Source organism: Pecten maximus, chromosome 10, assembly GCF_902652985.1.
Source record: "Pecten maximus chromosome 10, xPecMax1.1, whole genome shotgun sequence".
NCBI classification, from domain to species: Eukaryota; Metazoa; Mollusca; class Bivalvia; order Pectinida; family Pectinidae; genus Pecten; species Pecten maximus.
Window position 1 is genome coordinate 10,241,444 of NC_047024.1, and position 18,821 is coordinate 10,260,264.

General features: G+C 36.0%; 1 protein-coding gene across 1 annotated transcript in view; it reads right to left on the reverse strand.

Moving 5' to 3' along the window:
- The window catches only part of LOC117336066 (MAP kinase-activating death domain protein-like), a 124,622-nt gene that overhangs the window by 57,526 nt on the left and 48,275 nt on the right, over nt 1-18,821 (reverse strand). Inside the window, 1 exon segment of the mRNA XM_033896428.1 lies at nt 18,447-18,605. Coding sequence (XP_033752319.1) covers nt 18,447-18,605 — 159 coding nt within the window.

The window sequence follows — 18,821 nt, forward strand, 5'->3', positions numbered from 1 at the left end:
AATTTCCCTCTTGCATAGGGTCTTATTCAGGGATAAGCCCACCCCCCTCTTTTGCCCATTTTCACTAACCCCCTGGACATATACCCAGTAAAATATAGTATGTTTTCCGAATGAAGGAGCGCTTCTGTCGCATGAAATTTACCATTATATTATGGCAACCAAACCATATCAGAGACATAAACAAGAGATCCCAGAGGGATCTTGGCGCCCACCATTGAATGATCTTTATAGGTTCTATGTCAGATTGATCTTCTCTCTATTTTTCCCTTCCTTTTACTAATCTGTGCAAATTGAGATATCCCTCCAGTACTTTTCAAACAAGGGAATAGCTATATAAGAAATTTGAGATTTAACGATAATGGCTGTTTGTTTGCCAGGTTGTTTTCAGGACAGACTGGTCCAAAAATGCAATACAAGGGACCAAGGGGAACCTACATATGAAATTTGAGAAAGATCCCTTCAGTACTTTGAGAAATAGAGATAACAAACTTAAATTGTCAAAATCCAAGATGGCGGTCTGTCTGCCATATTGTTTTCTAATTGATCTCAAAATGCAATAAGCATAATGAGGCACCAAGGGGAACCTCCATATGAAATTTGAGAAAGATCCCTTCAGTACTTTCTCAGAAATAGCGATAACAAACTTCAGTTGTCAAAATCCAAGATGGCTGCCTGTCGGCCATGTTGTTTTCAGATTGGTCTCAAAACGCAATATGCATAACTAGGCACCAAGGGAAACTTACATATGAAATTTGAGAAAGATCCCTTAAATACTTTCTCAGAAATAGTGATAACAAACTTCAATTGTCAAATCCAAGATGGCTGCCTGTCGGCCATGTTGTTTTCCGATTGGTCTCAAAACGCAATATGCATAAAGAGGCACCAAGGGGAACCTACATATGAAATTTGAGAAAGATCCCTTCAGTACTTTCTGAGAAATAGCGATAACAAACTTCAATTGTCAAAATCCAAGATGGCTGCCTGTCGGCCATGTTATTTTCAGATTGGTCTCAAAATGCAATATGCATAACCAGGCACCGAGGGGAACCTACATATGAAATTTGAGAAAGATCCCTTCAGTACTTTCTGAGAAATAGCGATAACAAACTTAAATTGTCAAAATCCAAGATGGCTGCCTGTCGGCCATTTTTTTCCCTGATTGGTCTCAAAACGCAATATGCATAACTAGGCACCAAGGGGCCCCTTCATATGAAATTTGAGAAAGATTCCTTCAGTACTTTCTCAGAAATAGCGATAACAAACTTCAATTGTCAAAATCCAAGATGGCTGCCTGTCGGCCATGTTATTTTCAGATTGGTCTCAAAATGCAATATGCATAACTAGGCACCAAGGGGAACCTTCATATGAAATTTGAGAAAGATCCCTTCAGTACTTTCTCAGAAATAGCGATAACAAACTTCAATTGTCAAAATCCAAGATGGCTGCCTGTCGGCCATGTTGTTATCCAATTGGTCTCAAAATGCAATATGCATAACTAGGCACCAAGGGGAACCTTCATATGAAATTTGAGAAAGATCCCTTCAGTACTTTCTCAGAAATAGCGATAACAAACTTCAATTGTCAAAATCCAAGATGGCTGCCTGTCGGCGATGTTGTTTTCCGATTGGTCTCAAAACGCAATATGCATAACTAAGCACCAAGGGGAACCTACATATGAAATTTGAGAGAGATCCCTTCAGTACTTTCTCAGAAATAGCGATAACAAACTTCAATTGTCAAAATCCAAGATGGCTGCCTGTCGGCCATGTTGTTTTCCGATTGGTCTCAAAACGCAATATGCATAACTAGGCACCAAGGGGAACCTTCATATGAAATTTGAGAAAGATCCCTTCAGTACTTTCTGAGAAATAGCGATAACAAGAATTGTTTACGGACGGAGGGACGGACGGAGGGACGGGACGGACGGAGGGACGGGACGGACGGAGGGACGGACGGACGGACGACGGACCACGGACGCAGGGCGATTTGACACTGAGGGCCCTAGACCGTTCAATTACGTTAAAAAAACGTTCTGTTATATACAATCGTTGATTTATGACAATCTAGTGTTGATTCTTCAAATCAGTGTTCACCCCTCCCGCTACACTGTTCATTTAATATTCTAGCGATCATTCTTCAAGTGTCACCGTTCAGTAATCAGAAAGTATCTATTTTTCACGGACAGCGTTCTCGCGTGAAGGAACCGTGTATACCTCGCGGATGCTGTTCTGTTTGCAGGTCTACCGCTGAATTTTGAATTCGAGTGTTCAGTCTTACGAAATCATTCAGTTCTCGCGACCCACCGTTCAGTTTTGGGCATACTGTTCAGTTTTGGCAACACCATAGAGTTTTCATGACCCACCATTCAGTTTTTAAGTCACTGAGCAATTTATAGTTTTGTTAGCCTCGGGCTAATCTATCGACCAGCAACGCCAGCACAGCCAGCCATACGCATTGCCTCCTACTTTACCTGGACAGCAGTCATGCGTGACGACCTATCTCAGATCAGCGGCCAGGGGAAAGGGGTCATCTCGGCATGCGAACCTTTCAGTGACACCTACCTTACCACAGGTAACAAATTATAACTGGATTATGATTAAATTGCTCAAAATCATTGTTGTATACTCTTCACTATACTAATCAAACGACTAAACCTATGCTGTCATATATACATCATATTGATTGCACATTGGCAATGCAAAGTGGTAATAAAAATGAGTCGTTTTTTTCATATTGGTCTTATCAATGCAAACAACAATGCACCCGTGATTGAAATAGAATGCATGGAATTCTATGCGTAACAATTGTTCCGTCTCGCAGTATTCGCGCATGAAATGACTAATACCCGGTAATGAAATAACAATGAAACAGATCACTATGCATCGCAATACTACATACCGTAATACATATCTTTCTATTCCAAAATGTTTCTCCTCTTTGCATTACATTACGTATAAAGAAACATGTGTAATATAAGCAAAGCATGAATTATTAGTTTGACTGATGGGGTTAAACGTCTCTGTTCCGGTTATAACGAGATCATGCGTTTGAGACCCTGTCGGGGCACGACTCATAAAAACTATGTTACATGATCACCCCGCTATTCTGAATATCGACCACTTTGGACAGTCCCAAAGACAACTAATTAACGTTAATTTACCTCATCATTACGACCATTCACAAATGGTCAAATTTATCTGGTGTGCAACGAGCCGTGAGTAGCTTTCCGCGGCATATCAAGCGTTTTATCTAAACATAAGTTCATTTTATTTGGTTATACGATCATGTATCAGAGCGACATAATATAGATACAGTGAAACCTCACCTTACGACCACCTCAAAATTACGACCACCCCGCTATTACGGGCACTTTTTTTTCAGTCCCGATATTTTCTCTATATATCTTTGTATTGGTCGCTTCACTATTACAACTACCCCGCTATTCCGTATTACGACCACCTTGGGAAGTCCCAACGACCACTAATTAACGTTAAGTACCCCCACAATTACGACCAGTTGGTCGTGTCTAAAAATTTACCTGGTGTGTAGCGAGCCGTGAAAAGCTTACGGTAATGCGTGTCAAACTGGCCATTGGCGTGTATATACGTAATTATCGATCTTTTGTTTAACTACTGACCAATGTAGCGACAGGTAAGTAGAATAGCTGTTAATCTCTTCGCACTGAACGGAAGATAAAATAAACATCCAGTCTTTCGTAACAAGCCAGCATGTGCCGGGTTTTCGTTTGTAGTCCTTTGTTTACATGTTGTATACGGCTCGTTATAATAGAAAATTAGTAAGATGCTACATGTATATACAGCTTTTCAGTGACGCTGCCTCACCACAAGTAACAATTATAACTGGGCTATGATTATAGAACTTCTGGAAATTACTCAAAATCATTGTTGTATACTCTTCACTATCTAATCGTATGACTTCACCTATACCGTCATATTTCATGTACATCGATATACAATTATATATATACACATTATTTTGATTGCACATTGGCAATGCGGAAGTGGTAATATAATAAAATGTGTCGTTTTCAAGATAGTACAAACTTTGTAATTATTCATATTGGTCTTCAAATGACAATGTAAATTGCAAACAATGAACGCGTGATAGAAATAGAAAGCATAAAAATTGTTCCGTCTCGCAGTATACGCGCATGAAATGACTGATACCGGGCCTAATGAAATAACAATAAAATCGCTTTATCACAATACTATATAATACATATCTTTCTATTCCTCATTGTTTCTTTTCTTTTACTACAATCAGATAACCAGATTTCTTGGAAAGGACCAGTAAATGTTAAGCAATTTAACTATATCTTTATGTAAGTGTATATACATGTATTACTTGATAATATTTTGTTTTAAATGAAATAAACAGATGACAAAGTCGATGCTCGTTCGATTTTATTCAGTTCATTTTTACAATACATTACGTAAAAAAAAAACATGTGCAATGCATAGCATGTGTTATTAGTTTGATTAACGGACTAAACGTCCTTGTTCCGGTTATAACGAGATCACAAGTTTGAGACCCCGTCGGGGCACGACTCATAAAAATTGCCTGTCCTCGTCATTGGTCTTACTATATAGTACATGATCATCCCGCTGTTTTGTATATCGACCACTTTGGACAGTTGCAAAGACCACTAATTAACGTTAATTTATCCCATCATTACGACCAATCACATGTGGTTTGGCTTTATCCTTATATGATTAGAACGCGCAAAGTAAGAATTTAAGATTGTTATTTCATATGACTTAACCTATACCGTCATTACTATGTACATCAATATGCAAATATATATATACAATGTATCATATTGATTGTACATTGGCAATAATCAGTCAATCACCAATAAATGTATATTAGTTATGTGTTTACCATTTCTTACTCATTACTATTAAAAGGAACTCGACATCATCACTTTATTTATAAAAGAACGTGGCATTTTATTCACATATTAATATTCAAAATAAATATACCAACAGTTCGGAATAATCTGGTTTATGAGACAAGACGATACATACGTACATTAAGCATTACTTATAACACGTACAACACTTTATTTATAAAGAAATGTGCCATTTTATTAACATATTAATATTCAAATAAGCATACCAACAGTTCTGGATAATCTGGTTTATGAGACGAGACGATACACACGTACATTAAACTTATGCATTATATTCTATACGAAACCAGCTTTTAGTCATGAAGGCCACTTAATTTATTAAAAAAAATAATATATAGTTTCATCATAATCGAAAATAGACTAAATCTCTCCCGTATGAAAACCAGTGTTGGAACCTTTCCCTTGTATTTTAACAAGTCATGGTCACATGGATTACAAACGATTAAATGCTTGAGAAAGATATATACAGTGGAACCTCTATAACCGAACATGCACGGGACATGGATATTTGTTCAGTTTACAGAGGGTTCTTTTTGGAGAAGTTTTATCGAAAATGGCCGGTCGAATTGCGGACATAATTGGTTAGGATGGTGTTTTGTTAGAATGTACCCGATTACAAACCGGCACGTACTAAGTAGCCAATTTGGTTTGTCTGAATAATATGAATATTATGAACGTTAATCAATGTATATGTTGCAGATTATACAAGAAAAAGAAATGATTATAACTGCAGTTATAAACAGTATTTTTACATGTACTGCTGCACTTTACGATCGACATGCATTTTGTTACATCCGGTGAATCTTCGTTGTGAGGATTTGAAGAGTTCTTTCATTAACCAAGTGTTACAAGAAAAAAAAACATATAAAAACACCCCTTTTTGGACCTCATTTAAAGTAGATGCGAAACTCGCGATCGGGCTTCTAGCTCTACTTGTTTTGAGAAGATGCAAAAATCGACGCGCTTCAATGAAGCGTGGCATTGTTTCTTAATTGTCGTGTTGATTATATAATTGACCTACCGTCATAATGCCCCCTTGGGGCATTATTGGATACCTGTACAAATCACCTGCATGTGTATACGGAGGTCCCGAGACAATAATGCTTCACACAATACCAGGTGTTGTTTCAAGGTTTACTGGCCTGACCTCGTGTCATAATCGCTCAGGTAAGGCCGGTTTTTCACAAGTAATTTTTGGTATTTTATCAGGTCCCGGACTCAAAATCGGCCCGGTGTTCGGAATTCAGAGGGAAGCACTGCATCAAATATCGGATCTCATGGAGATACGGGCTGGTCATCTTGTTTATCAAAACAGCGTAAGGAAATTTTCAGGATGTATTCCTGACTTCAAAACTTAGAAACACACATGATTTTATATAAAGTACATTCATGATCATCTAGAAGAGGCAATGCGTGGGTAACGCGTGTGAAGAAACTCGCGTGTAACTTTTATATGTTACAATGCTTAACAGTAGCACTACAATTAGAGTAAAAATGCATAACATATATATATACATGTCTCTGACATTAGCAATGCGCTCATCGTGTCTAATGAATATACGTGGTTCAAAAATATATGGAGAAACCGACGAAACCAGGGAAACAAACTTCGGACATACAGATGTTAACGGAGGACCAGCGATTATGTTCATTTTGTATGAACGCTGTTGAAATTGAAATACATTTCCTATGTGAATCAACAATCTAGTACACTATGTAACGATTTTTATTCTTTAAATGCCAGAGACAGGTTTGTATATATTCTGCAAAATATAATCCTCAATATCTTTAATCTAAATCGATATATTTTATGAAGCATAGACGTTCGAATTTTTTACGTATGAAACAAAATTCAACACTTGAAACTTACCCCAGACTGAACAGGGAGTGTTTTTTAATATGTGTACCTGATATTGCTACAGTAAATCACAGTAAATTGGAGTTTTATATCTTGCGATAAATCAGAACGTCGACATACATTGTAGGCTATGGTGTATATAGATAAAAGTCATCTTGTACATTTTTAACAAGCTTTTATCATTATCTTCATTGTACATTTTTAAATGATGTGTGACAATCAAATAAAATATTAATGTATTGGTATTTGGCAGGTTTTTATTACTATAATAAAGAAGGACCAATTCTGTACAATGACAATTCGCTAGGTATTCAGAGGTGTTCAACCTAATTAAAATTGAGATGGTCATTCTCACTACTGAGAATGGCCATCTAAATTTTAATTAGATTGAGAGGTGTTCGGTTTTCGGAAGTTGCACTGTACGATCATTGTCAGTGAAGCTATCCTGTATTTACGATCTTTGTCAGTGAAGCTATGTAGAGGTGCTTCGCAAAAATTATAACATTAGGCCATACCAATTTGATTTGTTCGTGTTTTAAAAAATTGAAATTAAAATAAAATTAAAAATTTACCGCTCCTATTTTCGCGTCGACAAAAAATGACGAATCCGGAAATTTATTCCGCGAAGTTAAAATTTAGAGAGTCCCTTTCCGGATCAATTGAGCGTTTGAAACGAAAGCTTTAAACGTGTTAAGACAGATATTTCAAGCGTTTGTTTGAGATAGACATTTCTGTCAGATCACGAAGAAACCACGAGGTATTTACATCAATTTCAATGTGTCAAAATGGGTATTTTGTCGTATCTGTCATTACAGAGTCATGTCGTCATAATGTATTGGACACTACGGCAATGGAGCTTGAAGGCGATTTATCGTTCCTTGATTTGTATAATAGGGTGAACGAAACAGTACTTGTTATCAGAAATTCGGATCTCGGGGGCAATCGCCACCCTGCGAATAAAATCGTCATTTCGTCCGCAGAAATGTCCATATCGGTATGTCAAGGTTTAGGGATGAGATTTGCTGAATTCTTAGTGAAACCCCAACACGAGAAAGAGACACAATCTACCAGTGACACGGTTAAAATGTCAGCAATTTTCTGTGCTAATGGAATCCCAAAAAAACGCTTTCTCTTCCATCCTAACCTCCGCCAAACTTGCGATCCTCAAAAACTGTATTGGGTTTTCAATGGTAAACTTTAGTTTTCATTTCCTAATGGTTGGGACCATGCTTTTATTCTCATTAATAAATATTGTTAGATTTAATAGTCCATGCTACCATTTTTTTGAGTTTATTAGTTTGAGATAAGGGAGGGGACCATGTTTTTGTTCTCTTTCCAAAATATTGTAGTTTATTGGTTTCAGATTCTAGTCATTTTGAGACCTGTTGTTTGATACTTTTACATGCCAATCAAAGATGCCTTTGTTAATTTTATCTAAGTTCAAATACTATCAATGTTTAAACTTAATATTTAATAAAACACTGTTGATTTTGTTTGAGCAATGTGTTTGTTTTGTAATGGTCATCCCTTGATATTTGGATTTTATTTTTTATAGATGCACTGACTAGCCAAAATATTTCTTTGGGATATTTTTTTTATTGGTATCCATAAAAGAACATGCATTGCATAGTTTTTGAATTCAAGCTTAAGCATTTCATCATTCATGGAGTGACCAATCATTGACTTTGGGTATTTTTGACAACTTTTCTACTACATGTACATTACATTGTTTGTAACTTCTGTTGTTGATGTTCTTCTATTCACCTTTTTCTCCTGAGCAGATCCATATATGTAGTTATTATTCAACAACATCAAATAACTAGTTTGAATGATTTAAACATTTGTTGTTGCTGTATTTAAAGAGGAAAAGACATTGTTCTAATATTGCGTCTGTGAAAATTACGTGCTCGCTCCAAAATGTTAGGATTTCAATTTTTTGTTTAAATAAAAAAAAATTTGCTCGCTCACTCCAATTTTAAAATGTAAAAATCCGAAGAACAATTTATCAAATTGGTATGGCCTTATCGATAGTTTATTGACATAGCATAGGTACTTATTAAAACCATAATTTTAGCTGTTATTTTAATAATGAAAAAAAACAAGTTATGTAGTTCACTGACTAATTTTAATTAATACAAAAACTTATTAAACTTGCAATGATGAAAGTTTTTTTTTTTTTTTGTAATTGTGTTATTTAATTATCTTGCAATGATTGAGATCCTTGTGAATTTTCTGTTCTGCCGTGTACTACGTTGCAAGTCATGTCTTCTCTTGAAGCAAAACTTTAAATAATATAGTAAACTCAACTCTTAGTGGGTTAGTATACGGATAAACAATTACCAGTCCACAGACTCGTCATACATGTCACTGCACCACAGATGTCTGTGATTTCTGGGGTTCTAATCGACACGCGCCAATAAATTGCTTGTGAGTCGACGCGGTTTGTTCACATCCAAAAATGTTCTGAAGATATGCTTTTACAGGTTGTACGTAAATTGAACTTGCATTTTGTAAACAATATGGGGGCGAATGTTTGCGTCTCGATGTCGACACTGCATTAGGTGAAATAAAAGGGTCTGGAACCTGAAATAAAGACATCAATCATATCGAATTTACCATAGGAAGGTTTGAGCTGGACTTTGAGGATAATAATGAAATAAAAATTGCAGGTAATACAGCCTGCGCTCTTGAAAATCGAGGTGGTGGCTATGCTGATGACATCCATGCTGATCGTCGCAGGAGAGGTATCAGAAGTCGATAAATATTGAGACATTGGTTGATGTATTGACGTAATTGGTTCTACTACATCCCTTCACACGGACAACAAAATAAAGACATTTTTTTCTGATGTCTCGGGTCGTACGACATATGATAGCCGAATATAGAACATCATTTAGGCCAAATGTTATACCATTCCTGCCAAGGCTGGTAGCTCGTGTCTGGACTGTGCGCTTGGAGAGATGAAGACGTTTATATAGGCCTAATTAGCATAGGACAGATAATTATTTTGTCTTTGCCGAGATATTGGTTGTCTGGCAGCCTGTTCCAGATAGCTGCCAAAAGTGATGACCTCACAGTGTTAAATTAATTGAGCTATTGAACTTTTTTTGGAATAGTTTCATTTTTGTAAAATTAATATCTACATGCAGGTTTGACTTGTACTCTGGTGTTGACAAACAATTTCCATATTTCTTCATGAACAATGTAGACAAATTGTGTTTTTGTATTTCAGTTATACCAAATGTGTATTTTAACTGTAACAGAGTTTCTTATATTAAATTTATTTCAGTGCATCTTCTTTCTATTTGAAACCTGGGACCTCCCAGGTAAAAATCATAGTTTTGCAGAGGAACAACACATGTAGGCTAAACGCCGGTGGCTAGGTAGCTCAAACAGTTGGAGAGTCCGTCCAGAGTTTGAAGGTCCAGGGTTCGAGCCCGAGTATGGTCCATGTATTTTTCCTCTCCTGCTATTTTAATGCAAAATTGATGGAGCTAAAGCACTTCTCATGGTTACCCAGACACATTGTTTATCAATGTACTGCACTAGACTTTTAATTATTTATTGTAGAAATAATTCTAGGTGAATTTGTGTTTAACAGATACATATCCAGTGTGTACATGTATACTCTCTACAGCTAGTTGGTTAGTTACTGGTCTACCTCCTAACTGACTCCGCCTCTTGCTTGGATTTGTCTCACTGGCTAAAGTAATTGTGTTCTGTCAGGCTGGACCGACAATAATTTCTAATGTGATCAAATAGTGAAAAAAGTCATTTTGCTCTCGAAAAGACAAACAACAATTAACTCTTACCATGTTTAACATACCACACTGCTTGGTACCATCAAGCATATATCATACACTATATCTGCTTCAATGTAAAACTTAGATAACAATATATATTTTATAATCGATTTCAATAATTCATTCAAATCAAAACAAGAGGTCCAGAGGGCCTGTATCACTCACCTGGTTTCATGAGATATGAAACAAGATCTATGCTAAGTATATTAATTGTCACTGGTATTGCTATGTCAATATATCATCAGCATTTATATGGACGTACATGAACATTGGTTTTATTGTAATTCTTAAAATGTCAATTTAGTCAAATTGATCCCTTTTGGCTCAATCATTTGTAAAATTTTGAATCCCCACCACATAGTGATGCTCCCAGGCAAATATGAGCGATATCAATTACTTGGTTTCAGAGAAGAAGTCGTTAATATCAATATAGCCCGATTGACCTCATTTGGCCCCACCGCAGAGGTCCCCAGGGGCCGGCCCCATCATTTGTACAATTTTGAATCCCCACCCCATAGTGATGCTACCTGGCAAATATGAGCCCCATCATTTATACATAGGGATGCTTCTGACCAAATTTGGTGAAATTCTGATCAGCGGTTATCAAGAAGAAGTCAAATAAGTCAATTGTTGACGAACGGACGACGGGCGTACAACGGACCCCACAGGCCCACGGTATCGCATAAGCCCAGCTATGTCCTTCGGACCAGGTGAGCTAAAAATATATATATTTGTATCAACATGCGTATGTTCTGGAGAACAATAAATGTTACCTGAACATTACTTGAAAAACAGTAGAGGGATAAAAATGTGGGTGTTTATTTGTAGTGCAATGTTAAACCCTTTGGTAAGTGCATATCTAAATTACAAGCATGTGACATTACAGTTACTGTTTATAGATTCTGACTTAACTTTATGACAAGTAGCGATTTAAAGGAATTACATTTATTTCCCCTATTGGGCCCCACCCCTTTGGCCCCTTTAGGGCGAGAGTCACCATTTATGCAAAATCTGTTCCTCTTCCCCCTCAGGTATCTCTGACCAAATTGGGTTCAAATCCATTCATAACTTTATGACTAGTAGCGATTTAAAGGAAATACCTCTATTTCCCTTATTGAGCCCCGCCCCTTTGGCCCCTCAGGGGTCAGAGTCACCATTTATGCAAAATCTGTTCCCATTTTGCCAAGGATGTTTCTGGCCAAATTTGGTCAAAATCCAATAAGAACTTTTTAACTAGTAGCGATTTGAAGCAAATGTTGACAGACAGACGACGGACGGACGCCGTGGCATAAGCTCACCGGACCTTCGGTCCAGGTGTGCTAACAAAGATACCAGCAGTAGACAGATGGTACATATGGTTCCTTGATTTTGAAGATGTGTTTTGTGAAAAACTGAATGTTGTTCGAGTAGACTAATCAAGGATGTTGTAGACCTGCATTCGAAATACATGTAAATGGCAGTTATATGCATGTTATTTCCACTTGCACTTCAATTCTTTATTCCGCACGAGTGAGTCTCAACTTTTCTGTACTTTCATGAAAGTTTGTCTTGCAAGTCATATACAGTACTGTACATCAATGTAGGTGTGATTAATATATTTTGAACCTCACCACAAGGATTTAATCCCTATAATATAAGTGAAATAGCCCATAAAGAAAACTAAAAAAAGTCAACAAACTGTAAATATTGGATATTATTGAAAGTCAAGTTATTAAAGTTTACCTTTTTGTATTTGTCATCACACAATCAATACCATAGATTAAATTCTAAAGAAAATGTAAATTTTTTTTCAAACCCTCTGTTAATAAATAATACATTTTTATTACTCAGTATTAAAGTAAATTAAGACTTTAAATGAGTGTAAAAACTATAGACATCAAAAGATATTTCAAGTCCATCAAATGAAAAGTAAAAATATACCCCCCTCCCCCAAGTCCTAGCACCAGATTTTCAGCATTTTAAGTGTCTGATATGAGACCCCTGACATTTGTTCCCTAAAATGTCTTATAGTATGTGTTGCGGTAAGCTGAAACCTTTCCTAATTTTATTTTTTTCTGTTACCCAGGTAGTTACATTGATAAACTTGTTGGATGGTTGGACAACACTGTGGTAATTCCACTGGTAACTCTTTTGACTTTTATGTAGGCGATAAGGTACATTGTATGGGTCACCTGCTCAACTACATGTGTTTTCCCCAGGTAGTCTTGTTTCCCCTTCATTGTAGAAGTCCTCACGCCCTTCTATCTTGGGCCAACAAGTGATTGATAATATACACATAACTTAATTATTCCTTAATTGTTGAAAAAAAAAGTTTACAATTCTCAAAAAAGGAACTCGTCAGGGTGTCATGATCAGCTCAATCAAAAACTGTACTTTCACTTTCTAGTTTGTCAACACAAGATATACATCATTCAATATATAATCTGAATATGTCTGTGTTAAGGCTAGTAAAAACCAGAACTTAAGGAATTATACGATAGGAAATAATATTAGAAAATTTCATTATGGTTATATGTTCAGCCTTAAAATCTTAACATCTGGAGTTTATAATTGTTATCTTTTCCAGGTCGAGTTATGAATAAATGTATAATTTTAAATAAATGCCAAACAATTCTGTAAGCAACCATGGGTGTATCATAAGTCAAATTCACACAGAAGAAACTTAATGACCAATTCACAAAAATCAAAAATAATTTACTTGTGCATCTTTGTCTGCACTTGTCATATACTTCCGATTATCTGTTATGATAACGGGAAATTTGATAAAAAAAAATCAAACTTTAAGAATGATTTAAAACATCACATAATCAGAAGCATCATTATAAACGCATTTTCCGGTCCTAAATTAAAGTCGCTTATTATCGAAGCTGTGGTTTGCAATACTAGTTGTTTAAATATTAAACACAGAACAGGAAATGTATTATATAAATATATATATATATATATAATATATGTATATAAATTACAAACCCCTCTTGTAACCAAAATAATCCCCTATCGGGGCCCGGCACAATAACTGTTACCTGTGTTTTCAAGACAATGTACCGCATCATTTGTTTTGACGAAAATGGGCGAGCCGTCGGTCATAGACAGCTGTCTATCAGTCGCCATGAAGCAAACATGTAGATGGATATGTTCTCTTACTATGATACAAATGATAAATGCATTGGTCTAAGATTACCTGCATTATTTCAGCAGATTTTACACGTCCCTGAAATTCAAATCCGCCATTTTGTTTACATGTGTGGAGATGAGCCTAGTAACGACATCCGGCACGGAGCCCGGACCGGAATTACGGAAACTTGTTATACGACCCGTTATAATAGAAAATTAATAAGATAATACTTGTTTCATTTGACACGTTATAAAAGAATATTAAGTAGATGATGCATGCATACGGCCCGTTATAATTGAAAATCTGTAAGATGGAACCGCCCGTTATATGTTGAAAATTATATGTTCCTGGTTAAACATTTGTACAGTATAATTTTTGCATGGTTATATTTTTTATCTGAATCAGAAACTATAACTATGTTATTGTAATAAATGGTCTATTTAATGCATCAAAAGTAGTCTACATAACCTGTTGCGTTTACGAAAGCACTACTGTAACAATAGGCGATATATGTTGGTAACATTAATATGTCTGCTTTTAAATATGCCCAGTCGTATTATCTACCAAATATAGTTGATACCTGCAAATTTATCCATCACTGATTGAGACACCTGTGGATTGTTTTGACTGGATATTCAAATTCAAATTGGTTTATTTCTCTTTTCAAACATAATGCATAGAGAAAACATATTTACAATATTATATACAATCATTATTCGTGTAGTTTTCGTTTGTAGATATACAGCACTTTCATAATATACATAACTTGTTTTAAGGAGGACAAATAATATTATTGATTATTCTTATAAATGTACACAATTTTTTAAGTGTTTTTATATTTGTAGCATTCATAAGTTCATTAAATTTAATTACATTCGGTCGTAACCAAAAATACTTGTCTATATACAAATTTCTTTCTGTAGCTAACTTTGTACATTCAAGTAAGTAATGAAATTCATCACCAATCTGTTGACTAATGCAATGTGGACATTTTCTATCAGTATATTCAATCTGTTGCCATCTACATGTTTCAACAATAAATTTATGATTAGTTGTTCGAAATTTACAAAGAGTGATCCTGTCTTTATCATCTAAAATATCTAAATAATCTTCAAAATTAAAATTATTTTTAAAAATTCCTTAACATATAGATTTTGATGAGTTATTAATATCACTCTCCCAGTTCTGTAAGTACTGGTCATTTACTCTTAGCTTAATAACATGTCTAATCCATTATTCCATAAATAGCTCATTCCACATTCGTTAAGTATAGATTTAACAAAACTGACATATGTAACAGGTCTATTTTCAATATGATGACAGTAACAAAGGAGTTTGTATAAAGTTATATTATATTTACTATCTTTAGAATGTGTCAACTGTGACCAATATGATATTAATCTTGTTTTAACTGATATTGCAAGTGGGGTAATACCTAACTCCCCATATATCATGTAATTTGGAGTACTGTTTTTTAATCCAAGTAATAATTTACAAAATTTTAAATGTACACGTTCAATTGCTTGGATATGAATGCTCTTCACGTCACTCGGCACGGTCGGGCAGCCGATCCTTTCAACTTTACGGCAAGCGACACCTCGCGTGGCCTGCTTACCTAGCGTGAAGTCGCAGGTTTTCAGGTAATACCTTGATTGGCAATACTTAAGGGATGTCCAAGTCACAATTAAATAATCATCATGAACACTAGTTATATGTGAAAATACATGTACGATTTCTTCGGTGGCCATACCGCACGAATACAAATATTGCATGTTATTTATACATTGCCGGGGTCTAAATTTGCAATCGGCTGTCTCGTGAGTGGTGTATTTTGGAATGTAAAAATAACCTTAATTAACGCTAAAAGATGTGGCATATATTAAATCACGGACGCATTCTAATGATCACGCATACAATCTAATAACCTAAACGTGCTTGTTGATCAAATTTAAATCTTGGCATTTTTTCTGGGCCGGTCATCGTGGTCGAGTCGTCGCGAGCTTTCAATGGAGTTTACTGGAAAAAAAAACTTACTTAACGTTCTTCCAGAGACGTATATACCTGATATACAAATCTCTGGTTCTTCATATGACAAGTTCGAACTATCCGAAATGGTGTCAGTAATAAACAGCCAGAGTTCGAACTATTACTTGCTTAAAAAAAAAAAAAAATTCTTTCTTGTCTTGTACAATGTAGATTATTTTTTCCTCTTAAACTTAACATTTTGTATATGTTTTTGATATCCTTATTGTACATGCACATGGCATTATTTTGTTTTTGCTGTAATACTGTGGGCCGCAAGGCTTAAAGTGAATAAAAAATAAAATACAATCTCTCAAAAGGGGTGACATCGGCAGCTGCTAGAAAGTGATCAATGGGTATCATTCTGACCTGTCAATGCCCTAATTAGTAAACAAAAGATTACTTTTAACAACCTCCTAGTCCAGGCAGTTAATCCCATAATCTGTTTATTTGTCACTGTGTGGCAAGGGTGAAGCCGTTCACGGCTCGCTACACACCAGGTATTTTGAACATATGCGACCGGTTTGATTAGTTATCTGATTGTTGTAAAAAAGAAGAAACAATAATGAATAGAACGATATGTCTTATGTAGTATGGCGATACACAGTGATCTGTTTGATTGTTATTTCATTAGGCCTGGTATCAGTCATTTCATGCGCGAATACTGTAAGACGGACGATTGTTACGCATATAATTCAATTTCATGCATTCTATTTCTATCACGGGTTCATTGTTTGCATTTAACATTATCATTTGAAGACCAATATGAATAATTGCAAAGTTTTTACTATCTTGAAAACGACACATGCATTGCCAATGTGCAATCAAAATAATGTGTGTATATATAATTGTATATCGATGTACATGAAATATGACGGTATAGGTGAAGTCATACGATTAGATAGTGAAGAGTATACAACAATGATTTTGAGTAATTTTCAGTAGTTGTAGAATCATAGCCCAGTTATAATTTTTACCTGTGGTATGGCAGCGTCACTGAAAAGCGGGCGTGCCGAGATGACCCCTTTTCCCTCGGCGCTGATCTGAGATAGGTCGTCACGCATGACTGCTGTCCAGGTAAAGTAGGAGGCAGCGCGTATGGCTGGCTGTGCTGGCGTTGCTGGTCGATAGATTAGCCCGAGGCTAACAAAACTTTAAACTGCTCAGTGACGGAAAAACTGAATGGTGGGTCATGAAAACTTTATGGTGTTGCCAAAACTGAACAGTATGCCGAAAACTGAACGGTGGTTCGCGAGAACTGAATGATTTCGTAAGACTGAACACTCGAATTCAATATTCAGCGGTAGACCTGCAAACAGAACAGCATCCGCGAGGTATACACGGTTCCTTCACGCGAGAACGCTGTCCGTGAAAAATAGATACTTTCTGATTACTGAACGGTGACACTTGAAGAATGATCGCTAGAATATCAAATGAACAGTGTACCGGGAGGGGTGAACACTGATTTGAAGAATCAACACTAGATTGTCATAAATCAACGATTGTATAAAACAGAACGTTTTTTTAACGTAATTGAACGGTCTAGGGCCCTCAGTGTGAATAGCCCACCATCTGATGATGGTGGGCTAAAAACAGTATAATATCATGCTTTTCATTCTTGTTAATCTCATTTATGTACAGGCGATTCATAAAAGACAGGTTGAAGTCTAGTAACTGATTTGTTACTGAAGGAATTCCATACATTCTAGTTAAATCACAGGTGTATCATATGCAGTGACAATTGTCATTCTAAGACCAATAGGTCTAAAAGCAAAGTCCATGCCATCTTGAATACAATACTTTCTATGTATTCATCACTTCCGTATTGCTGACACTTAATCAAAATAAAATATGACAATATAGATATAGATAAATTTATCCATATGATTTAGATAAAGTTAATTTAGAGTTTATAGCAATGATTTTCAGCTATTGTAAGTCATTATAAACCCTAATCCAGGTAAATGTTACCTATGGGTAAGGCAGCTGCACTAATGCTTGCTCCTTCAGAGGTGACCACTTTACCCCTGGACGCTGAGCTGAGCTTATGAAGGGGAATAAAGGTTGTCACTTGCTGTCTGCTGCTGTAAAGTAGGAGGCAGCGCGTACGGCGGGCGTAGCCTGAGGCAAACAATACTTAAAACTGAACTTTTATACCAAAACTGCACGGTGGTACCAAACTGTGCTGTGAGTAACATGGCATGCAGTTCCTTCACACGGCAAGCTGCCTTTCTAAAAGAAACACCATCTGAAAACTACACGATATAACTGAAAGAAAGATCGGTAGTATGTTACATGAACACTATTTGAACAGTTCACGGTAGATTGGTATATTACATGGCAGACACATACTGTCAATGATAAACCATCATATAAAAACAGTAATCTATAATAGAATGAGTTATGAACGTAATCCAACGGTCTCTGTTCCTTAGTGAGGTGATGGGGGTCTTTTGTTTACATAATCAGGCCAGGATCAAAGTGAGTTTTCAAAAGTGTTATGAGGGACGACTGTTCAAATCCAGGATAAATTGAATCCCGATTCAGGAGGTTGTACCAAATCAGGATTTAGGAGAAATTTTAGTGATTTTCCTGGGCTATCCTGCATTATCTGGTGTGATGACAATTATACAGATGTAAACAAAAACTAGACTAAGTATACAAACCGAATCTCTGATATTTGAGATCTTAGATGTGTGTATTTATCAATATTACCTGTGTGCGTGCTAGCCTTGCGGTAAAGTGGGTACGAGATGGTCGAGACTTTAAGAAGCTATACATCTGAAAGGCCACCACTGGTCGAGGATAAAGTCGCAGCGTTCTTGTGTGTTCTGTGAAATTTCCCAGTGTATTTGAAGAGTTGAAAAATCTAATCTAAAAAGATAAAAGTAGAAAATTTGATTAGAGCCTTTATTAAGCATTAATTAAAGTACTGAAAAGCTAAATGTTTTGACCAAAAAGTACACACTATGAAAATGTTAATTTGTTTCAACCTTTAGATAATCAACAAAATGAAGAATGCCATCTCATCACATTATTGGCTCCAAGCTTTAATACTACAGGCTTTATCAGATATGAAAGTATGGTAAT